At 26.3% G+C, this 25,116-nt stretch overlaps 2 protein-coding genes across 2 annotated transcripts; both read right to left on the reverse strand.

Annotated features, from left to right (window-relative positions):
* Positions 1 to 243: 243 nt before the first annotated feature.
* On the reverse strand, positions 244 to 16,090 carry LOC145844895 (protein broad-minded-like). The gene is made up of 28 exons (XM_082952315.1): positions 15,945 to 16,090; positions 15,492 to 15,647; positions 14,392 to 14,587; positions 13,872 to 14,085; positions 13,162 to 13,306; positions 12,954 to 13,075; positions 12,498 to 12,630; positions 11,501 to 11,605; positions 11,063 to 11,210; positions 10,539 to 10,616; positions 10,380 to 10,479; positions 9,892 to 10,021; positions 8,863 to 9,070; positions 8,602 to 8,730; positions 8,363 to 8,443; positions 8,224 to 8,296; positions 8,036 to 8,169; positions 7,464 to 7,583; positions 7,261 to 7,349; positions 6,899 to 7,009; positions 6,335 to 6,567; positions 5,709 to 5,915; positions 5,323 to 5,529; positions 4,357 to 4,511; positions 4,060 to 4,143; positions 3,265 to 3,423; positions 2,014 to 2,100; positions 244 to 721 (listed from the first exon to the last, which is right to left on the reverse strand). Exons 1-28 carry the CDS (start codon positions 16,088 to 16,090, stop codon positions 608 to 610), a joined length of 3,864 nt encoding a protein of 1,287 aa, XP_082808441.1. The 3' UTR covers positions 244 to 607.
* A 5,069-nt stretch (positions 16,091 to 21,159) lies between these two features.
* Positions 21,160 to 24,907, reverse strand: LOC145844896 (uncharacterized). The gene is made up of 4 exons (XM_082952317.1): positions 24,652 to 24,907; positions 24,306 to 24,449; positions 23,164 to 23,261; positions 21,160 to 21,417 (listed from the first exon to the last, which is right to left on the reverse strand). The coding sequence occupies exons 1-4, from the start codon at positions 24,905 to 24,907 to the stop codon at positions 21,160 to 21,162; spliced, it is 756 nt and encodes a 251-aa protein (XP_082808443.1).
* Positions 24,908 to 25,116: the final 209 nt, after the last annotated feature.

Consider the following 25,116-nt stretch of genomic DNA (forward strand, 5'->3'; position numbering starts at 1 on the left):
ACCATCTTACAATTTTGCCAAAACTAAATTTGATGCTTAAAATTTATCTAACACGTTTAAAATAAATCACAAATAGTTAAAATCCTAAAATTTAGTAAAATAAATAAAAACAAGAGTATTTATAAAATTAGGAGATTTTTGTTTATTAATAGTAATCAATAAATCAATGCTATATAAAAAAAATAATTTAACAGCATAAGTTTGTTAAACTAAAGTAAATACATTTTGAGGTATTAAATTTTTACTGGTGATGGTTTAAATCAAGTAATATTTTTTGTCAGTCTTCTTACACGTATTATATTTTAACAAAATCATAAAAAAAATTGCATGTTAAACATAATTAAAAGTAATAAGTAACTTAACGAAATCGCTGTGTTTGTGGTGATCAAACAATAACCTAAAAATACAAAATGTGTATTTGAGGCAGATGAAAATATGTAAACAGTAAGTTTGTTAAAACAGTTTCAAAGCAAAAAAACAAAAAGCTACTATACAACAGTAGTATGATTCGTATCTTAAAGCACATTTTTGTACAAAAAAGTAAGCGCTTAAAAAAAAAAAAGTTATTTGATTATTCAATCTAAAGGATATCACAGATTTGAGAAAATTAGTTTGTAATTGATTGTTTCATGCACTTCATTATCAAATGCCTGTACTTGCTCTGCAGTTGCCGTAAAAATTTCATTTGCCCGCTTATTTCAAAATCTTTAAACGAACTTTCCTATAAAAAAAAATTAGCAACTTTTTGTTTAGCAACTCTAAAATATTATAATTAATGAAATGATTATATAGAGCAGGGTTTCTCAAAGTAGGCTATGACAGGGGGTCATGAGCAGTAAAGGAGCCACCAGGGGGGCAATGAGGTCATAATTTAAACTTACACTAGATATTCTCGAGTGGCTGATGAAGAGCAAAAAAAAAAGTCTTGGGTGTTTATTACGGTAGTTTTTGAGTAATCTTGGTACAAGGGGGCCATAGCTTTTTAATTTCTTCAAAGGGGGTCATTTGAAAAAAAGTTTGGAAACTCTGATGTAGAGGTTTTAAGAGTCAAACAGAAAATATACAATTACTAACTTTGTAATGGTTATGGCGTACTACTTATATAAAAAACAGCAAATTAAAAGTATTAAATCTTAAAAAAAAATATATATAAAATATTTAATAAAAGTCTTAAAGTTTCAGCATTTTCATTGAAATTTGATATGTTAAAAAATAATCACATCAACTATATAATAAAAAGAAAAAAAAAACTTCTACACAATTTCTATATTTATACTTTTTTTAAACTTTAAAACCGGTTTAAATAGGATTGCCAAATGCTTTTGGCAAATTTTCTCCAGGTTTTTAAGAGTACACATTTTTCGGACTATTTTTAGTTTAAAGTTAAGCTTAAGGCAGCGGTTCTTAAACTTTTTCAAATTTTTTACCCCTTTCTGGAAGATTATTACCAAATTTACCCCTAACTTACAAAATAATTTTTAATTTTGAGGAAAAAAACTAGATTTTTTGAACTTTAAGCTTACTAAATATAAAATATCATAAAAAATAAAGAGTTTATTTAACTTTAAAAAAATTACAGTTAAACACTAACTAATAAATTACAAATACAATCAATAAACATTAATTTACTTAAAATGTAATAAAGAAAATTTACCCCCTAAAAGAAGGGAATTTACCCCCAGGGGGAAATTTACACCTATTTAAGAATCGTTGGTTTAAGGTTAGAAGCTGTGTTAAATAGTATAAAAACATTGAAAAGATACTTTAAAGCTACTTTAAATGTGTTTTTAAACAAAAAAAATTGATGATGATAAATTTGTTATATCTATATGATAGATTTTTTGTGTCAAATTGAAATTTTACCACTTTACATGTTTAAAATTCCAGTTTTTTTAGTTATTTTTGTTCAAAATTTCTCAAATTCCAGGTTTTTTCAGGTTTCAAGGTTTTTTGGCAACCCTGCTTAAATAAAAGTCTACATAATTTATAAATTAAAGTAAACACACTACTAACTCTGAAAAAGAACTGTAGATCCTGATTTTGGCGATGATAGAATATTTTCTTTTCTAAAAACTTCAATAAACTGATACAAATATAAACCTGTGAAAAAATACAAATTACGATATAACAAGAGATCAAAATTTAAAATACTGAAATTAATATATATTGAAAATGCAAACAAAAATAAAAAACCACGAAAGTTCCTCTACATATGTTTACTTTTGTTTTAATAAAATTATTTACTTTTACAAGTTACAAAATTAAAATTTAGATTTTTTGAAACTTATCATTTAATAAAAAAATTGAGTATTTATAAATAGTATATAATGAAGAAAAAACAATTATTTATAAATTTTTTTTTTAAATATTTATTATGGTAACTTACAAATAATAAAAAAACGTTGATTTAATTTATATACTATTATAACTTAAGAATATTTACAAAAAATATTAAAACTAGCTAAATACATAATTTATACATGAAACGAGAAAAAAATTATGAGTTATAGCAGGGGTCGGCAGCCTTTTGTAACTAGCGGGCCAATTTTTTTATAAAAAATTGCTTGCCGGCCGCACTAAATATAAAAAAGTCTCCGAGGGCGATAGTTATTTCAAATTAATTGCAATAATAAATATGAAATTTCTGCTATAAATTTAAAATATGATAAAATAAGAAATAATAAAGCACCAATAAAGAGTATTAATAGAACTAAGAGCGTAATTCGAAGTTTTTATTAAAGAACTTTTAACTTTTATAGTTTGAAAAAAGTATATTTATAGCTGAAAAGCACCTCGCGGGCCGCAGTTTTCCGACCTCTGTGTTATAGTACACTTTCAAAACAAGTTTTTCTTTTTAAATATTAGTAGTTTGTGTTTAAAATAAAATCACGCTCAAATACTTCTTAACAACATAAAAAATTACATAGCTGAAATTCATTAAACATTACATGACTTTTTCTATTAATGAAAGTCATAAAACTTCTGTATTTTAATATTTGATTAGCTGGTTCATTTTGAAAAATCGAGGAATGCTTAATTTTATTTAAAGTCTTAGGCTTTAAACGAATTAAAGAAACACAAAATTGGCAACTAAAACTTTACTAGCGAATAAAATCAATTAATATAAAATCACATAAATCAATTAAACAATTAAAGCACTTCTATAAACAAAAAATCAACTACTTGATAGTCGGAGTTATCACAAAAAAAAAACAATTAAAAGTAAATCTATCAGTTAACTTTATATCACAAACAACAGTTTACTTGATAGTCGGCGCCCATCACGACGATGACGGCTATGTAGATGGTGACCTGGTGCCAGGGCAGGTAGTTCCAGAAACACTGGGACAGCCAGTGCTGGGCGACCTGGGACGGCGGGAACCCGCACATCCTGAACGCCGAGTATATCTGCGGCAGCTCTGCCTGTTGACAGAAAATGTTTACCAGTAAAAGCTTGAAAAACATCAATATATAACGAGTATCACACATCAATGTAGTTTAAAAGTTTTTGAGTGAGAGCGTTTCAAGCTACTTGAGTGCTTGTAAAACAAACTATTGCGAAGTTTGTGTGATGCTTATAAGTATATTTTTGAAAGGAACATTAATGGTTGTTAGCAGATAATATTTACTTGATTGCTTTTACTTTAAATTAGATTTAAAGCATTTAGCATATATGAAAATATACATTGGACGCTGGTAGAAGTTTATAACTAAAAAAGTGGTATTTTAGAAAGATATAAGCCATCAAGATAAGTTCAGCCAAACACTTTTTTAAAATATATACTAATGAAAAGCTTTGTCAAAAAATATTAATAATCCTATAAATTATATTTAAGCACCATTAAAAGTAGAGTATAAATTTGTAATAAAACCTTTAGAGGTTTTTTGTTTATACACAATGTACTTTTTATAAATTTAAAATAAACTATTTCTGTACTCAGAATATCTTTCTACTACTTGTTACAAACTATTGTTGTTATTCTTAAAAAAATGTTTTTTGTAAAAGAATTAAACAAAATTATTTAATACTTATAGCACATTGTAACAAAACTAGCTTACTTGCAGAATAAGTTCGACATTATGTCCAACACAGTGGTACAGAGGTGATATGGAACTTTTCCTACTACTATCACTCAAGTGTATCTAAATTAAATGAAATTTTATTATTCTTAAAACACGTGAAAAATTAAATAAACAAAAACACATTAGACACTCGAACACACAAAAATATTTTTTTTTACTTTTAGATTTGTTTGGTCCGGACAATTTTTTATTACGTCAAAACCATTCTAAATCTAGGCTTTACAGCTAGATAATAATTCTTTGCAAAAAAGAAAATATTTCTGAGTAACTGACACTCGCATGCAATCTGGCAGGCCACAGAAACGCGGATGAAAGAAGCTGGGAAAATTTGAACAGGAACGAGAAGCACTTGTCCTTGTTGCCGCTGAACATCATGAATATGCTGCTGACGAACCAATCGTGGCACGGGTACGAGTTCCTCGTCCACTCTGATTGGTTAATTTTTGAGCTAATAATTACAGTAAGAGGAGTAACTTTACTAAACATTAAATTTTGACTTTTCATAGTAAGTAAGTCTTAAAACAGAGGTGCTCTCTACAACGAATTGTAGGTGCCGGTTTTAACTTTGACTTATGATATGTTTATCTTTAATATACTGGCTAAGGATCTTTTCTGTTTATTAGAACATTTAAATAATTGTTTCAGTAAAAATTTAGTGTTTGATTAAGATGCTATATGTTTGTATAAATATTATTAAGATAGCGTAAACAGCATACAAAAATAAAATAAAATTTATTGGTTAAGTTAGTAAGACTAGATTTAAAAACGCATTTAAAGAAAATAAGGCAGTATAATTAAGTTAGAGTATTAATAAGTCTAAGAAGCAGGGATCCAGTGAAAATATTAGGGCGTTGTCTTATGACTTAAAACTAACTCGAAGTTTTACGATATAATAAAATAGCTTCATTTTTGTAAAGATTTGCATGCAACAATTCAAAAACTAATGAAGGGCTGTTGTAAAATACATTTTAACCTCAAAGCTATTTAAACAATAAGTTTAAAAATGATTATAACTATAAGTGAAGTTTTGTTAGCGCAATAAAACTTTTAGAGTCAGGTGGGTTTTAAAATGACAACAAATATTCTAGTAATAAACTTATTTAAACTTGATGAATATCAGCATATCTATATTTTCTGAATTATTCAACTTCTTAGCAACTAAAATTTTCAAGGAAGAATGTATTAGTACCTCCTTAAAATCAATTTTGACATTCGTCAATAGCAACTATCAAACTAAACTGTAATCAAGAGAGTAGGTCTGCTGTTCGCCCAGTAACTTACTGCAGGCCGCCATCACCGCATGCAAGTTGTTTACGTTGCTGTCAACGCTGCTCTTCAGCGCCATCACGTGACGACCGTACTTAACCGTCATCCTGATTCCCGCTTTTATGACGTCACTGGTGTTCGAGTTGTTGTGGTGCGATTTGCTGCTCATGTAAGAAGACACTGAAAATTTAAACAAAATCCTAAATTTTAATCAACTGTTTACTATTCTAGTAAATGTCAAAATTTGAACTCGGAAAATACTGACGAGTAAAATATAATACATATATGTTTTGATTAAAACTATAAGTAGTTTGTGAACAATTATGCAAAAGTTGTTGAGGATATAGCTATTTTCTGACCTCTCAAGTTGGAAGGCTTCTTGAAAACGCGATCTTCGCTCGATCTTTCCATGGCTGCCACCGCTTTGTCGATGACTTCTATCAAAAGCTGGCTCGTGATTGGCTGATTTAAAATTGTAGTTTCGAATATTTCCTGCAAGTTTTCCAGCCAAACTTTGTTTTTCTCGGAACTTTTCGTTTTGTTGAGAAACTTGACAAGAGTGTTGTCTGTTTTTTATGAAAATATTTTATAAAAACTTGCCAGGTTTATAATTAGTTGTAAGCATATAACTGTTATTTTTACTGAACTAATCAAGTTCTTTTTAGCAAATTTATTTTATTATAGACTATTTATATACATATCAGTTTTAAAACTAGAATTAAAAAAGTATAAATTATGCAAAGCTCCTTTTTACAAAAAACAAATTACAAGTTGTAACGAATGCAAAGTCAAGTAGTCTACCATCAATAAGTTTACAACTAAACGTTTATTTTGAAAAACATTTGATATACTTCTAACACATTTATTTCTAATAAGAATTTAAAGCAGTAAAAACTCAGATACACTCTTGTCATCAGTCACAAACTTCACCCACAACAACATACTGCCAAATAAAAACTAAAATTTTTCGAACAAAATTCGTAACCTCTTTTTCCGTGATGGGAGGAATTACCGCCCACGCTGAGCATGTAATCCCTCGGAACCGGCAGCGACGTGAAGAACGGGAAGGGGAATATTTTGTGGTGTTTCAGACCTGGTTGCTTGGTGGTGGGCAGCACCCTGGGCGGCAGGTTTCGCTCGCAACCGTCGCAGCCTATGGTGTTCGTTCGCACCAGCATGTGGTTCCTCTCAACCGAGAGCTGGTCGATGACCAGTTGCCTGCAAAATGATTGGTTTGTTTCTACATGGACAATTTGAAGTTTATTAGGTAAGTAAAGAAAAAAAATAGTAAAATCAATTTAGCTTATTAACGGTTTATTTCAATTTTACTTTAAAAAAATACAAGTTCTTCAGTTACAATGAAAATCTTACACATGTTTCATACATCTAATGAATTGTTCTAATTCATGACTTTTATTGCAATAATAAAAGCAATATTTTGTCTGCTAAGTAAACTTCAAATAAGAAGTGTAATTTGTAGAAAAAAAAAAGGAATAGAAAAACCGCAGCATCACTTCTAAAAATATATTTGTGATAGGTGAACACCAACCCGTCGGAAGAAACATTTTTCTTTTGTGCATCAAATAATTCTTGCCTGATATTGTATTGCGAATCTAGTAGAAGCCAAGTGTCTAAACTACAGCTTAAAACTGAAAGTAACCTAAAATGGTTGAAATATTGGTTTGCATTGGTGACAAAAAGTAGTAAAAACTAAACAAAGTATTAATCCTTTACAATCCACACAGTTATTGTAAAAGAAAAAAAAAACTGTACAATACATACTACATTTGTACAAACTTTTAGACAATGAAACTTAGTATAACATTGCTAATTTTTATTTTCTGTTGTTGAATCAATAGCATTTGCAAAACAAATATTAAAAAAAATACATAACAAAAATATCTGACTTACCGAAGCCCTAACAAATGAGATTGCTCGTAATTTAACAGTGAGTGATATTTTGAAGGAGTGTTTAGCATAACGAGTCTATCTATCAAATCCTGATAAGAAAAAAAACATGTAAGAATTATAACATTAGTAATAAAAGATTGTAAACATACTTATTATACAGAAAACCTGTAAGCAAATAAATAAAACTGTGGGAACTTGCTAACCGCAGGAGTGGTTGGCAGATCTCTGATAACGTAATTGCTCTTATTCGCTAGAACTTCATCGAAAAACGTTTCGTGAACTGCTGGGTAGGAATTGAACAAGTTCACTAAACTAGTGAACACCTGTTGATAACATAAATAAATTTAAAAATTTTATAATATTTTTAAAACCAAGTTAAATATAGTACTGTATTTTGAACATGTGTAATCATTTTAAGTAGTATCAAAAAATTCTTACATTGTACAATTCAAAAGTAATAGTAGTTCTTTGAATATTAAAATATTTATCTAAGAACTATTAATGTTAAAAAAGAAATATTGAGTTAAACAAAAATTTTGACTAAATTGTTAAATTTTGTTTTTTAAGTATATATTTAAGTTAATTTGTTGTTAAGTTTTAAATATTGATCAAAACAACAAAGACAAAAAAATTCTTTCTACATAAAAATATCATCGTACATTTTTTATTTTTTGTTAAACAAATTAATCAAAATTTAGTTTGTTTTAAAAAAATGTGATAATAAATTAGTATATTGACCAACTAAAAAACGAAATTATAATTTTAATGAATTTACCTTCTGTACAGATCTATCTATCGCCTGAATAGAGTGAGGTTTCGACGGTGTGAAGCAAATCTCATCGCTAGAAAATTCCAAGTTTTTCCAAAGTTCTTCGATGATAACCGTCAAATAACCAGCTTTGACCAGCGCTGAAAAAACACTAGTAGAAAACTAATATCAATATTTTAAATGATTCAATCTACCTGATATTCCAGCCGCAGTGGAAGACAGCTGAGTGACCATGAAACCGTACCCGAACTTTTCGCATCTGCTCACCTGGTAGAAAAATATAATAAAAAATTATTGTTTATTAAGAATTATTTAAATACTTTTGAAACTCACTTGTAGTTTTTTTCTGTAGCGGGAATACATGTAGGCGACTGCTTCGTTTATCAAACCGGTGCTTTGCAATAACGAAACTCCCTTTAGTTTTTAATAAACAATGTTTAACAAGTATACAAATAATCTGATAATTTAATATGTTAAGTGTCAATTTCAAAGTAGTTAAATGAGTTTATATTAAATATTATTAAAATACAGTAAATCTAAAAATTGATATAAAGTTCATAAAAGGTACAAACTTTGGGAGTTGCAGCAAAGTTAAGCAAGTTGTCCATCAAAATTCTCCTCCAAGAAGACGCGAACTTGGAAGAGGCGTGAGTCGAATAGCTCATGTTGTCAAAATCTTGCGATTTATTTGAAGAAGAAATCTATTAGTTTAAAAATAAACATCTAATGAAGGCTGTCATCGACTTTAAACTCTTAAGAAATTACAAAAAAAGTAAGTAATTATTTACAAAAGCAATTTAATTTAACGGTTCAACGAAAAACTACTTATCAACTTTGTCTTGCTTCCATGCGAGAGTAATTGCCTCATGAAGTTTGTAGTTGGCCAGAACGATCAATCCGTCGCAGGTATTGTATATTTGCCTGCATACAAACAGAAGGGCGCCGCACAGTGTCACGTTGTTGCTCTTCAGCCAATCATTTGGTAGCTCGTTGCGTAGCAACATGCATGCCAGTTTGGCTATTACACGCACTGGACGATGTCTGTTTGTGAAGTGAAAATATTCAAGTAACTTAAAACTAAGAAATGTATTAAAATTAATTTAAATATTAAAAAAAAATCGTATTTATTTATTAAAGACTGCTCGTTATTTAAAAACAAAAAAAACATTTAACAGACAATACTAGTCATTTTTGACGATTTTAGGTAAAAAGGTTCTTGGTTGATTACTTCATCAAAATAACAACTTGTAGACAAGTAGTTGAACTAGACTTAACTTTCAGCAAACACTTTCAAATGTTTATTTTAACTATTTTAACTAAGACAACATTGTTTTATATCATACCATAATGTTTCTATAACGTACAAAGTCTAAATATAAACATGTATTATTTAGGACTTTAAAAATCTCTTTTCATTCCTTGGTTTTGCAGCCTTTTATGACACAAATTTTAAAAATTGAATAATTTTATTTATAAATAAGACAATTATAAAAAAAATCTAGCTGAGAGCCAAATATTGTTGACCCAGCTTTATGCTATAAGTTAGAATATTGTACATGTAACTGTTTTTAAATAAAATCCTAGTAAAAGATTATTTTAATTGCTAGTTTAGATGCATAACATTTTTGTTCGTAGTTATCGTTTGCTAAACGAAAGACAAACTGAACATCCATGGTCACTTTTATAACTACTATATAACTAGTTTCCATTAGATTTTAAAATTAACTTTAAAGATTTTTAATTTTTTAGAAAACAAATTTTTGATACAATATTAACTAAACGAACAAACTTTAATAAAATTATTTTTAAAATACTGTTCCGATGTTAAATCGAAATAAAATATTGTATAAAAGTAGACGTACTCATTACTACTTCTGATGTTTGTGCTAAGTGGTTTTCCAATCAGCAGTCTTTTACCAGATGTAGTAGACACAATGCAAGATAATATATCAGCAATATACAACATTGTTGCTTCACTATACATCGTATCGCCTTTTAAATAAAGTTTGAAGTTAGTCTATTATTAAACTTATATTTTAAAACATTAACAATCATATATAATGTAATTATTACACTACAAAAATTTTGATTAATATTTAAGAATACTTAAAAATTTAAATTACTTAACTAATTTAAACAACTTAAATACTTAGTAATTAAAAAACTAAATAACTACAACAAAATGATGAACTTAAAACTTAGCTAATAAACACTACCAACTATTTTTTTATTTCAAGTTTTAAAACTTTTATTATAATATTTCGTTTATTTAATTATACCTATCATTTCAAATATAAACAAGCTTTATCATTTACAAGTCGCATACGTCTTAAGTGCAAAAACTAAAAACCTTGACAGAAGCTTTCAAGGGGTTCGAGTAACATCTTTAATGTTTCATTATTGAAGCAATTCTTCACAAAAGAGTCTAAAGAACAGAGAGATGTAAGTGCCTGTGATAAAGTGAGTCAGTAAAGATAAACACATAAAATTATTTAAAAATAAATTTCACCTTTCCAATCACGTATGAAGGTTCTAGATTTTCATCCGAACTCATATTTTTTGGCTTTCTTTTTGCTTGTTTCAAAACCTAATACAGAAATTTATAAATAGCTTTATTGTGCAATAAACTAACTAACAAATCTACAATGGTTAGCTAAGATTAATACATTCCAACTAAAACTTTTATACAATTTGTTATATACTTTTTCTTTATGTTAGATAATAGCGAAAAGTGTTAGATTCACTCAAAACTAAAGGCTAAAAAAAACTGTTAACTAAATATATATCTACCAAAAGTGATCCTATCAAAAAAACTTTTGAAACTATTGTAATCGATTTGATAAAAAAACATGTTTTACTTGTTGTTTTCTTGAACTTTTGTTATCATAAAAATAGCTAATTCTTTTTTAGCTAAAGAAAATAAAATAAAAACAATAATAATTACAGTTATGGAAAAATTAGACATAAATGATTATTCGTAAATTTTAAATTACTTTCAATTCAAAGTTTCAATTTAGTTTTAAGAAAACAAACTTTGATCCAGGATGTCAGCAATTGAACAAAAGAAAACTTGCTGCAGTCAAGCAAATTTCTTCCTTCGGAATAAGCAAGCAAATGAGAAAGTATGCTGCTTGATTGTACAAACTCCAAGAATTCTATTTCTTTTGTGGTGTATACAAACCTGAAATTTTATTGAGCATTCATGCTTATTAAAAATAAGAAAACAAATAAGAAGTATTTATAGTGATCTTTTTTTAGAGAGATTAATAACTAGTAAGTTAAATCTAAAAAAGTGTAGGAGATACAAGTACTGAAAGTTGAAATTAACAAAAAAAAACAGTTCTAATTATTTCTAGCAGACTTTAAGTTCTATTAGTATAAGCTTTAACATTAATAACATTTTTTAAATACTATATTTAAAACTAATATATATTTTTTCTTATAATATATCAAAATATTATGTAAACGAACCCGTGGTCATCCACATCGAAAGAAGATTTGAACTTATTTTGGTTGTAGCCGGTGTAACCCTCACAGTAATGAAGAGTTTTTGATACCAAATGGTTGAACACTTTCCTATGATTAAAAAATTTGCTCTGACTACTTTTGTTTTTATTGATTTATATAACTAAACTTCAAACTGTAGAGGACTGTTTTTTTTAATCCTAACTTTTTAAGAACATTTTGAGGCAAAAAAAGGTTCACAAACAAAAAGACTTTATAAAAATAAAGTTGTAGTAATTACTATATTATATTTAAATTCATTTGAATTCTGTGTTTCTCAGTAACTTTAAAGTCATACAATAGAAGCTCAATATGCACTACATATGTCTGATTTTAACACTAAACGAATTTTTAAAACAAAACATTCTTTGACTATGATATATGCATTTTTAGTGTTTTAAGTTTTGCAAGAATAAAACTTTTGCTTGTTTATCTTTAAGTTATTTTTAGTTAAACTTTTATTGTTAAGAAAATTATCAATTAAATGTTAATTAAAATTAACGTAAGTTTATTTTAAATTAAACTTTTATTAAATAAAAGTTTTACATAAGATTTTTTTTAATTCTTAATAGATTTTAACATATTTTTATTAAATTTTAAACTAACTTTAAGTTTATCATAGCTCTAATAGACATCCTTAAAAAATTTCACAGATAAAAAAAGTTTCATCCGTGCAAAAATAAATCACTCTAGTGTCTAGTGCAAATGTGTCATAGGAGCAAAAGTTAAAATACGTGTAAAAGTTTTGTTAGTGAATAAGTGACACTGAGCGAAATTGACACTTATCCGTTTTCAAAGGTTTATGCCAATTAACATATTCTATCAAATAAAAACAATAAGTGTTTTGTTTGAATTTTTTTGTATAAATTTAATGTTATTCCAGTTATAAATAATTAAAAGACGTGTAAAGGTGTATTTAATTTACAGAAAAAAAAAGTCAAATGTTAAACATTGAATTTAGAACCTGTTCTTGTTTTTTAAAGAAGCTAGCATAATTGATCTGCTGTAGTTTCCATGCAGCCATTTTCCAAACCAAATAGCAGTAGGATCAATTAAGCTGAAGTAATTGAGAGCTAATAATGAAGTTTTCTTTGATTCTAAAATCATAATTTTTATTGAATACTAAAAAAACTTTACATTTTATATCAACTTATGTTGATAACAATTTCTTTAATATTTAAACCTTTAACATTGTTATTTAGCTGTTTTTAGTTTTTTTTTTTAATTTCTAACAATCAAGCTGATTAATTTACAAATACTTCACTAATTTTATTTTGTTACAATTCCTTGTTTATTTTTTATAAGGTTTATAAATATTTTTTACTGAGAAACTCATTATGTACATAGAGGTTCGTTAAAGTTTTGGTGAAATTATTAACAACACATAAAAAGTTAATGCTCTACACAAATAAAAGATAACCTTTATCAATCTTAAAAGACAACAACTTTAAAGTGTTTTCCACGACATTTTCAATAAAGGTTTCAGGAAATCTTATCCATGTAGAGGGCAACTCACAGTAAAATTCTATTAGCAATCTATACCTTTAAATATATTATAACATTATTATTTCTAACTAGCTAACAAGGACAAATTACTATTATTCATTATTAAAATATAAAAATATTACTTTTTAACTGTTTGTTTCGCTGAAAGCTCGCTCAGGTCAAAGTAGTCATCTGGGGAATGACGCTGAAATTCTGAATCTTCCAAGCGTTTAGTGAGGTGAGTTGTGAGACACAAATGAGTTTCACGCAAAATTTGATGGCTGGCCACTGCAAAGTTGTTAGTTTTGTTTAAAAAACTTTTGTCATAACATAACAATAAAAATTCTTACCACTTTATGTACAACATTCTGAAAACAAAAAAATCCGAAAACTATTATACGAAAAAAATGTTATTATTTTAGAAAAAACATCGAGTAAGGTAGAACCTAAAAATTAAAAAACAACAGATAAAACTGCAGTAAAGATTTCAATATGTGTAACAAAAAATACATAAAGTCTTATCTAAAATTTTTACAAAAAAATTACTTGAAAACCAAAAATAACTATATGGTCATTGTTTTATTTATTTTTTAATTTAGGTTTTGACTAGGGGTAGAACTAAACAATCTGTTCAACTTTAAAGTTGTAGTTTTACTCATACAAGAGATAACCTTTGAAACATATTGATAGTATTATCGAAAAGTTTAAACAAATTTTGAAAGGAAAAACTGGAATAGAACTTTAATAATCGTATTAAAATTAAAAAATATCAATCGAAATGACTAGTTGACAAAAGCAACTATTTGAAAAAGTATAAATTTAAAGGTACTTTTTACTTTTACTTAAAGGTTACCTGCGAACATTTTCGCCACAAACTTCAAGGACTTGTTGGAAATCAAGTACTCGGGATCGGCGAGGGCATCCATGAGTGAGGAGCACAGCATCTCCCAGTTCTCACTCGCCATCACATCGGAGGGTGGCACCTTGCACAAGCGCTGCAACGCATTATAGCGAACGTTGGTCGGCTCGGTTGACTTCAACTGCTTCGCTATGGAGTGAAACTCTTTCTGTAGGGAGTTTAACATAACGTTGAAAAAAGCCATTCATAGACACATGTATATTTATTAAATGTTAAAACAGACTGGTGAAATGACTTAGCTTTACTATAAATGTGCGGAAAAAATTATTAGACACACAAAATTACTTCTTTAAGGTTAAGTTTGAAAAACAAGGTACAGTTTTTTTTTTGATATGTATACTTTGATGTTTAGATGTACGTTAATGTATTGCTTACAATTATTTGTAAGACTTTTTACAATTATAACCAATGACATTTATTTGTAACTTGTAGTAAAAACAGCTGCTTTTCTTACTTGACTAATAAAAATAATTCCTTGGTTCACAGAAGACGAAGAAGTCTCAGCCTTACTGAACAACGACTTAACAACTTCACTGTCTTCTTGAGTCAGATTTTCAAAACTAATCTCTTCGTTTTCATTGATGCAATTCAATATGACTCTCGCAGCTGATACGGATTGTTTGCACTGGTCAAACAACAAGTCCTTAAATCTAAAATGTAAGATAAGTAATTAAATATAAAGTACAGTCACTTCACGCGAATTTACGCAGATTGTGTTAACAGAAAAAAAGCGTAACTAAACGAGAGTTAGTTATATAGGCTAATTTCTTATGATGAATTTGACTAAACAAGTTTTGGTGATTTTCCCACTTTTTTGTTTACAAAAATAGTTTTCATTCATGTTGTACATATATGTGAAAAGTTTTTTAATAAAAATAGTTTTGTCTATAGAAAACATTTTTTCTACTTTTAAAAATTTTATAAAATTTATTAACATAAATTAAATAAAAATAAAATATTAACATTAAACATACTAAATTAATAAATTAACAATTCTAGTTTGAGCCCTTATGGTTTAATAAGTTTTAATATGAACGTTTGCTATTTCATTTTAGTAAGCTATTTTAACATTTTTGATTGCTTGTTATTCATCTAAGTAGTTTTACCAGTTCTTTCTACTATGTATAAAATAATTAGTTTTTAATATAAAAAATACTGTACTGTTCTGTTGTGAAAATTTACATTTTAAACAAAATTTTAATTTTGTATTCAGTATTTAACCAAAAAAAAAACTAAAAAAGTTGTAAACATAGTATAAAAAGTTTTAAAAATAGTAACAGAATAAACTTAAATTAAGCAATTAAAATATAACAAAAAAAATTTTGAAACAAACAAAGATTAAAGTTAATTTTGAGAGGATATATAAAACATTCAACTGTTTTCAAAAACTTTCATGAAGAAAAATAGCCTAAACTGAGTTCAAAATTATTCTAATTTATACAAGTATAAACCCAATATAAAAAGTAAAAAACAAAAACTTAAATTGAAAACTACATACTTTAGGAGCACTTTTAAAACATTTAAGTTTTTTATAGCAGTTGAATATCAACTTACATTTTAGACTTTATACATTTCTCAGTGACAGATTGAACAAATGTTTCATGATTGGAGACATGCTCATAGCTTGCGTCTCGATCTTCAATTGCACAATCAACAAAACTTCCCATAGTTTGTTCTAGTTTTTTTCTTAAACTTTTGACAAAATCATACCTGAAATAATTTGTTCATTTCTTAAATAACTAGCTCAAAATTTGATACAATTTTGTATTAAACTGAAAAAAAAATTTAAATTTTTACAAACTGCTTGATGTAACAAACAAATTTAAAAATAAATATTTTCTTTGTTAATATAACTGTGCTAATAGTAGTGCTTTTTACTAAATAATTAAACAGAATAAAATGTATAGCTTGTTTTGAACAGCAAATCAAAATATAAAAACAAAAAATAATGCAAAACTAAATACTTTCTTAATTATTTTAATTTAAACAAAAGAAAAAAAAAACAACTTGTGAAAATATTCATCTGTTTCTTCTAAATTGACCATCAGACTTTCAACATTTTCTTTAGGGTCAAAGCTTTTTGCTGTGTTTAATGTAAGGTTTTTCAAGAGCTTGTGGAGACTGAGAGAAAACTCTACCTCTTGCTTGTTCATTTTGGATTTTATAACAACATGCTTTAAATAATGATACTGCTTTATAAAACAAATTATTAAACTGTTAAAAAAATTACGACAGAACTATATTAAGTGCAATTTTCCATGCATTGTTTAAGTATATTATATATTTAAGTAAATATTAAGGGTGTAGGAAGGTTAATTTTTTTTCACAATTTAGTCTTATTTTATTGAGTTTTAAGGGCATAGGGGGGATCCAACAATTTTTTTTTACTAAAAATAACATTGTATCTTATATGAAAGCTTAAAGTACAAACTACAAGCCAGTTTTTGTAGAATTAAAAAAAATTATTTAACTTTTGAGATATTGTAATTTTTATAAAAAGTTTCCGATACAAACGTATGGACCACAAATTTTTCAACGTCAATTTTCTCGGAAATTTAAAAAATCATTAAAAACCTATCTTTTCCTTCATTTTTTAAGCTAGAGACCTCAAACTTTCAGAAAACCTTCCTTTTGTAATTTAGAAGACTCTGAAAGTTGGAATTTTGAAAATATTAAAAAATAAAAATTTTAGATAAAAAAACAAAAAATAGGTGTGTTTTTAATAAAAATTTTATTTTTCAAAATTAAAAAAATTCCTGCATTCAATCTTTTTAAAATTTAATAATACACTTTCTGTAACAATTTGAAGAAGATTGCTTTAAAAATGAAGGAGGAGATAGATTTTAAGTGAAATGGTCTTTTTTTTGCATTTTTAGTTTGCGCCTTCCATTAGGAACCTGTTGAGATCACCGATTTTGATCGCTTATATCTCAAAAAATACTTTGAATTTTCTCAAGCGGTCAAAAATGTCAGATAGCTCAGATAAAACTCTATAAAATAAGATCAACTTGTAAAAATCAAGGTGGACCCCCCTATGTCCTTAACTAAGCTACAAGTTGCTTTTTACAGATTTTAAAAGTTTAAAACAATTTTAGAGAAATAGAAGGTCAAAGTCTGAGGAAACAATATAATTGTGTTACATATCCTACCTAGTTGGTAAAAATATTCCATCAGTTTGATGTTACTGACAGTGGTAAATAAATATAAATCTGATCCATATTGAAAAGCTATGAGGAAAGCTGCTTATAAACTTTTAGTTTCTTAATAATCATAAAAATGGTCAACTTGCTTTAGCTAAAACATTTTGCTTTTCAATGTTAATAATAGAAACTATGTTCTATTACAGTATTAAGCACTTTCTACTTTAGATTTAAGTTTTTACAAGTATTTACCTGATTTTTGTTTCTCTTTTAAATAAGCAACTAGATAAAATACAATCAAATAATAAAACAGAAGAATAAAAAATATGTTCATTAGAAATATTTTAGGTATAAACAAAAAATATACTTATTTTTAATATTTTTTTCACAACAGTGTAAAAAAATTAAACATGTGAGCTTAATCATTCTACGTTTAAGAACTGAATTTCTTTATATACATTAGAGATTCAATATAAAACAAAAAACTATTTGAAAATAGTTATATAACTTTAAGTATAATATAATTTTAAAAGGTATAAAAAAAGGGGTTTTAAACAAATATTTCTTGTTGCAAATGGAAATGTTAGACTGATGGTTTTAAGGTCTAGTAAGTGAGTTACACAATAAGTAAAATTCAGCAGATTCTCAAATAAATAGTCAATAGTTGAAATCAATATTATTAAATGAAAACCCTAGTTGGTATGATGGATTTAACTAGAATAAAAACAATTATAAAGGTTTTTTTTTTGAATTAAATATTGAAAACAAACTAAAAATTATAAACTAAAAACAGATTTTATTAAGAAAATACATTTATGACACTAAACTTTTATAAAATGAAGAGATTTTTAATTTTTATGTTGACCACAGAGTTTTGGTCTTGCAACATTTAACTCAGAACATTTTTAAAGTGATCAATATAAACTCTACCTTGAAATTGAACAGTTTAGCAAATTCACCTACATAAATAACAACTAAAACTAGTTAATAAAACACTGTAATACTAAAACTCTACTACTTCTGCTACTTCAGTAGCATTTCTAAGTGTTTTCTTAAAATTTCATTGTAATACTTTTTAGTTTGTTTAAGTGTCAACCACTAGGCTGCTTCTAAGAGAGTTAATTTATACAAAAAAAATCCTATCTAAAACTCTTTAATTATTAGAAGTTAAAAAAAAACAACACTACTTACAATTTTTACTATGTCCAATTTAACCTGCCCTAATTATCAAAAAAATTTCAATGAAAAAGAGCTATATTTATTTTTCAAATACTTTAATATGTTAAATTATAGATAAAATGAATAAAACAGAAACAATAAATGTTTGTTTAATGTATTTATTTTTTAATCCTTCTTGGTAAATGTTTCAGTTATAACAATTGTTTTAGGATAAGTAAGTTTTAGCTTGTGCTGTAGTTATGGTAATTTTCTCCCATCTAAAATAATTTACCTATCATTTTACAAATACTGATTTTAAATATTTTGTTTAGGAATTCATACTATACTAGCTGTTTTAAAACTTTGTTTTCTTATTTGATTAAATTAATTTATTTTGTTATAAATATATATTTTCATTAAAAAAAGACTTAAGAAGTTTTTTGAAAATTCACATAAAGTTTTGGAAAAGTAAACTTACAGTGTTTTTCGAATCAGTGTTTTTCGAATCAGGCCGATAAAGGTAGTAATAAAATAAATTCTATACCAACTTTTCTTATTATAAGTTTCGAAGCTACAAAATAAACAAAAAACAATAATCATTAATTCTATTTTAAAGATAATTACTAAACTGATTTTAAAAAAAGTTCTAAATATAGATATGAAAATATAAGTATCATTACAAGTTAAGAAAAAAAGAACTCAAACTGATTTCCTATAAATAATTTTTATAAAACGTAAATATAACAAATTTAAACAAACAGCAATGTTCACTCAATACTAATATTGATTTTAATAATTCTTATAGTCTAATTAAATGCTGTAGTAGTATGTATTAAAATAACAAATATCATTCTGCTCTATCTTTATTAAAAACTTTATAAAGTTTAAAAGCATATTCAGCATATTCTTATTGATAAATATATAGTAATTTAAAATCATTAAAAAGTTTTTATTTACCTAACATAAACAATAAAAAGGCATTATAGTATTTGTTTTTAGCAGTTATCTTGCAAATGTTTGTGCAATGCGTAACAAACTTTTTTTACAAAATGTTACATATTGCCATCTAAAGTTACATTAAATGATTTTCCTCGAATACATATGATTAAAAAAGTTAGACTTTATATAACTAAAGTTATGATCTTAACCTTAAAAAGTATAACACAAGATTGAAGAGTTTTAATTTTCAAAAAATATAATTTTTTTAAATACAACGTTAAAAAAATTCTAAGATGCTTAATAATAATTATGCTGAGAGCTAAAGTAGAGCATTATACATTAATAGAGCTGTGTAAGGGTACACTAACTAATCGTTGTGTATATAAAGTTAAACATTTAATATCGATAAACAGCTATTTAATTGGTTGCAATTGCTCTGTTTGTAGTTTTTAATGTTAATAAAATTTTGTTACTGTAGATCAAAATATGAGTACGGTTCAGAATACCTCGGGTTTACGTCTTACTAAATGTAAGAGTCACTTTTGACGGGTAGTTATACATGCGCAAGACATCAATACTTTGGCTCTTTCAGATGATTACATTAAAAGTCTAAACTGCTCATTTTTTTAAATAGTTTAGGGTTCTTACGATAACTAATAAACCTAAGAGTAGTCCCTGCTAAGTGCTAAGCATGTTTTTTAGTTGTGATGACATTAATCTACTTTAGGTTATACCAATTACTATTTTATATTAACTGAATTTAGACTATTACCTAAGTTTTAGTTTATACGGTAGTTTTCTTTGTATAGGTACGTTTACATAGTCCTTAATATATTTACTTAATTTGAAAATGTGAAATAGTTAAACTACTTATTATATTACTGATAAAATATAAATTGAAAATGTTTTAGCTAAGTTTGTATTTGTTTCTTCCTAAAATGAAGTTTTTGCAACAAACTATTTTAATGCATTTCTCTTACTGTTTGCTTACTTGGTTTATCTTGTTGTTATAGTTAAAGCTGTAGGTATATTGATATAGTTATATACAATCAAAAAAAGTTATTAGGCCTAAGTTTAAGCACAAAAATTATTCTACAACTCAAATAATATATGTACATTTTGATGATAAGATATTTTAAAACAAATGTCGTATCATGTTTTATTTCTTCTTCAATGTATGTTTTTGTCCTTTTTATATATTTTACATTTATTAATGTAAAAAATCTTAATTTTAGACAATAGACAATACTTCTTTATTGTTTTAAAAAACAAATGACCAAGGAAATAGCTGGTTTGTAGTTTTATAACCCTTTGTCTAAAAAATATGAAGCGTTGAACTTTTGTTGTATTTAATAAAATATATTAAAAGTTTTAAAACTTATTTTAAATAAATTTATATTAAGAACTTTGTTAAACTTTAAAGATAAAAGAAGTCTGATTCTACATATCAAAAATATTTCAATCGACTAACTAATTTTTTTAAAATCATTTCAGTTTAGTAATAACAGTACTCTGGCTTTATTTCTCCTTTAATCTAATTAAGTTTAAAAATAAATTGTTTATCGTTGTAAAACCTTACTGAGCTAATCAGATTCATATGGTTGTACAATGTACAAATTTTAATCAAAAATTATCTGTAAGTATTCTATTTCTTATAAACTTATCGTTTATCAATTTTAACACTTAGTTTAAATTTTTATAAGGGTTTAAAAGTTTTGGAAACGGAAAATTTTAAGACAGACAGTGTTTCGATAAACACATTTTAGCTAAATATCAAAAATAGTAATTTTTTTTTATATAATTATTTATTTTAACTGTAAATGAGTAAATGATAAAACTGTTATTGTATCAGAAAATTTACTACTTTAACTACAAAATTAAAACATAGATGGTATTTATAATTAATTTTAGAGGTTATTTTCAACAACAATTCATATGGAGTACAATTTTTATTACAAAAAGTAAAAGTTGACATTGTATAACAACTATAAAAATTTATGAAAATTGTTGACTACATAGTAGGCTAATAACGCACTTAGTGCAACAATCAAGCATTGGCTCATCAAAACTTCGCGCTTGATTCTCTTGAACATTTCGCTGCTTTCAATGAACTCATCAACGATGCTTCCGCCTTTGTTTCTGAAAGGAAATGGTTTGTTGGGAATTTCTTTTCCAATAAACTTGCACAGCGGCTCCCAACCGTCTTTAAGATTGTAAAAAAGAACTTTATCTTTTGGCGCGTTCTGTTATTGTTTAACATACTTAATTGATATAATTTTCAGAGTTTGAGTAATAAGCTTGTAAAGCTATAATTTAGATATACTTAAAAAACGAAAAAGTAAATAATGATTTAAAAAAATTTTATTGTTAAACTAAAGTGACAATTCTAATAGCTTACTTAAATATTTTGATTTAATTTCTTCTGCAGTTTTATAATTAAAGGAGTGTTGCCATTTTTAAATTGCATGAAACAAAAAATTATATACTTTTAGAAAGTTTAAAAATGTTTTTATTTAATTTAGTAAAAAGTAAAGTGTTAACTTTCAAAAAAAAAAATATTCTAAAGAACAGTAAAAATAAAATAACTTGTTAACAAATTTGTCTTTTTGATTAAAACATCAGTTTGTAAAAACTATACATACAACTCAATAAAAAACATATAATAATACTTTAGACACTAATGTTTAACATGTTAACTTCAGGTTAAAATAAAAGTGACTTGCAGAAACAACTGTTTTAGCTGGGGTAGATAGGGTCAATAAGTATGCACGAAGACTTTTATGCACGAAGAGTAAAATATGCACAAAGGATCACTTTTGCACGAAGGCATTTTTGCATGAAGGGTCAATTTTGCACGAGAATGATATTAGAAAAAAAAGTTACCGATCAAGGGTAAGGGTTAGGGGTAACAGTGATAGTAAAAAAAATAACAATAAGAAAAAAAATTCCCGCCAAGTATGAGCGTTAGTGGTAACAGTGGTAATATAAAAATAAGTTATAATAAAAATTATCTAAAATAAGTTTTAATTCGTTGAAAAGTGACCCTTCGTGCAAAACTAACTTTTTGTGCAAAAGTGAACCTTTGTTCAAAAAAGTTTTCGTGCAAAAGTTTCCCTTTGTGCTTTTTCGACGCTAACCCGTTTTAGCTATGCAAAAAGTATTTGAAAAAGAAAGAAATATAATATTATTTTCAAAAGTAATTGAATCACTCTAAAAAGACTATATTAAATACAAGTTGTCATTCAAAACTTCCAAATGCTGATTAAAAAATACAGATAATATTAAGTTTTATTATTTAAGTTAAATGTTACAAAACAACAAAGTTTCACCTTTATTAATTTTAGAAACATTTACTTTGTTTTTTACTATTTTGTATGTATTATAAACTTATAATTTTAACACTTTATATTTCTATAAACAACTTTTGAAAATAGGCCCTTATAATTATACTGAATTTAAGTGAGTTTACTATAGCAGAAATATAAAGCTTTCGACTAGTCAAGACATGATCAATCAAAGTATACTTGTAAAAAATTAACTAAAACACAGTTGTTTTTTATTATGTATCTACTGTTTTTATTCTGTTAAAATAAGTAGTGAATAGGTTAATTTGACGTTACAGATGTGAATTAAAATTCAAAGTTAAAAAACAACCTTCAAAGTTTGTTTAAAGTTTTGAAATATTATTGTAAAACTGTTAAATAATCATTTAACATGTTAGTACTTCAGAGATAAATATATTGTTAAACATATGGCAACTATAAACAAAAGTTTTAATGCAGCGTTTTTTAAAGATCCCTTATTTAAACAACTACATAAAATATTTGAAGTCATGTAATAACCAAATAGTAAAAATGTCTTTAAAACAAAAAAAATCAACATTGTTAATGTAATAATTAGTTACAAAAGATTTAATAATGTTTTACGAAAACTACTAGTATAAACAAAAAAAAAATCAACTTGTGCCTACGACAACTTCGTGTACTTACCTTTATTATGTTTGCTATATGTCTTCTGTAGGCTTTTTTGCATAATGTTTCGTTTAGTTTTGATATTGGCTGACATTGATTTCCCATCATCACTCTAACTATCGATTAAGACGTTTTCAAAATACTCAAAAAAGTAGATTAGGCATAGTTGCGTTTTAAAAGCTTTTAAATTAAACACAAACTTTTATTATACTTGTTGTAGCACTAAAACATTATACTTTTTTATGATCACAATATTTTTAAAGTTATTAAAATTTTTAAGATTTATATTTCCAAAAATTAGAAAAATATATTTTAAAGAATTGCTATTGCTTGAAAGGTTAGTGTTATCTTTATTAAATTTTCAGCCGTTCAAACGTTTTACCCTTGCAAAAGTTACGACGAAAAACTTAACTGAAACTTCGTACAAATCTTGCATATACCTATTCTATAGTTATAATTTCTATCCCTTAAACTCTAATCCTTACTTTTATACCAATAACTTTATAGCCTTACAGCCAAAATTGAATTCCTATCTCTTACAAATTTAGTCCTTAAACATTTAGTCAAGAACCCATAAGGTCATAAACATACTTTATTATGATCACAATGATTTTATTTGTTTATTAGCTTTTAATATTATACCTATACAAATAAAGCTTTAGAAACACTTTGGTTGAAAACGTCTAGGAATAGTAGTAAACAAGCGTAAAATAAAACACAATTTAAAATTCTTTTGAAATAAAGAATTGATTCGTTTGGCAAATTGAAAAAAGATACTTTTTATTGGTTTTATTATCGGTTTTTGAAAAAAGTAAAAAAAAATAATATTGGCAAACCGCTAGGTAGAACATCAGAACTTTTAAATCCTGATGTAATAAATAATTTTTTTAAATGATATAAACTACCTTAAACTATTTATTTTACTTAAATAAAAAAACTTAGTTCAGATTCAAAAACCTTCAAGAAATAATCTTAAAATAACTTATCTTTTATGAAATACGATTCCTATATGAAAAAAAACACTCAGTGACATAACATACAAGTCTATAAATTTTGTTCAACAGTATGATATTAGATTTAAAACATGCTTAAAATCCAAAAATAATGTTTTTTTTAATAAATCTTATACAAAATAAACTATTTTACTGTTAGTAACTTACAGGTTTGTCGTAAATATTTTCGTTTTTTTCTATTATACGGAGATAACATCATAGGGCTTGTAAAATCGTAAATTTTGTTCATTTGCACTATTTGATTTTTAAAACTTTCCAACCAAACCTCTTCTGAAGTCCTTTGGGTAAAAACTAACTAAAGTTTAAACTTTTAAAAGTATATGATTTTACTAAACTTAGATATTTAACTCTACATTAGTTTTATAAAATTAGTTTTATAATTACTAAAAATTTCACATAAACTAATATAGATCGAGTTTAATTGTAAGTATAAGACTGATTTAGAATTATTTTTGAAGAATAAGTTTAATAGTTAAAAAGTGTTTAAGTTTACTAACTTTAGCATCCGGGAACGCTTCTAGTATTTCTTCCCAAAAGAAGCACGCCGGAATATCGGTGACCGAATCGACGTTTTCGAACATTTTTCGAAAGTCGTCCGCATCCCCGCCTTCACTGATTATTTTCATCCATTCGTCGTGCAAGTGAACGAACTGTTCTTCGTAATCGTAGTTGTTTAGCCCCAGCTCGGTGAAAGCCAGGGCGAGGGTTTTCGTGCCGCATTTCGGGAAGCCGCAAGCTATCACTTTCATTTGTCTATTTAGAATATGTCTACTATTTTTTTTGTTACTTAAATTGTTGTTTAAATGTTTAATTCTGTTTGACAAGTTTTGTAAACGTAATTTCTTAAAATAGTAATACAATATGCATATGAAAATTACTTATGAAATTTAGAAAACTCAAACAAAGCTGTAACTGTTTTGTAACAAATGTCTAGTTTATAATAAGGTTTTATTATTGC

Source organism: Thalia democratica, chromosome 9 (genome assembly GCF_965202585.1).
Source record: "Thalia democratica chromosome 9, ktThaDemo2.hap1.1, whole genome shotgun sequence".
Taxonomy (NCBI): domain Eukaryota; kingdom Metazoa; phylum Chordata; class Thaliacea; order Salpida; family Salpidae; genus Thalia; species Thalia democratica.

What these genes read in the sequence shown, in the direction of transcription:
- LOC145844895 (XM_082952315.1), bottom strand. Translation starts at nt 16,090, where the DNA reads ATGAACAAGCAAGAGGTAGAGTTTTCTCTCAGTCTCCACAAGCTCTTG. An exon ending in GTCTTTTAAGATTGATAAAG is followed by an intron (nt 12,631 to 12,953) that starts GTTATCTTTTAT and finishes TTATGATTTTAG; the next exon opens with AATCAAAGAAAACTTCATTA. An exon ending in GAAGCCTTCCAACTTGAGAG is followed by an intron (nt 5,530 to 5,708) that starts GTCAGAAAATAG and finishes TTAAATTTTCAG; the next exon opens with TGTCTTCTTACATGAGCAGC.
- LOC145844896 (XM_082952317.1), bottom strand. Translation starts at nt 24,907, where the DNA reads ATGAAAGTGATAGCTTGCGGCTTCCCGAAATGCGGCACGAAAACCCTC. An exon ending in GTTCCCGGATGCTAAAGTTA is followed by an intron (nt 24,450 to 24,651) that starts GTAAACTTAAAC and finishes AACTTTAGTTAG; the next exon opens with TTTTTACCCAAAGGACTTCA. An exon ending in AAAATATTTACGACAAACCT is followed by an intron (nt 23,262 to 24,305) that starts GTAAGTTACTAA and finishes CTTAATCGATAG; the next exon opens with TTAGAGTGATGATGGGAAAT.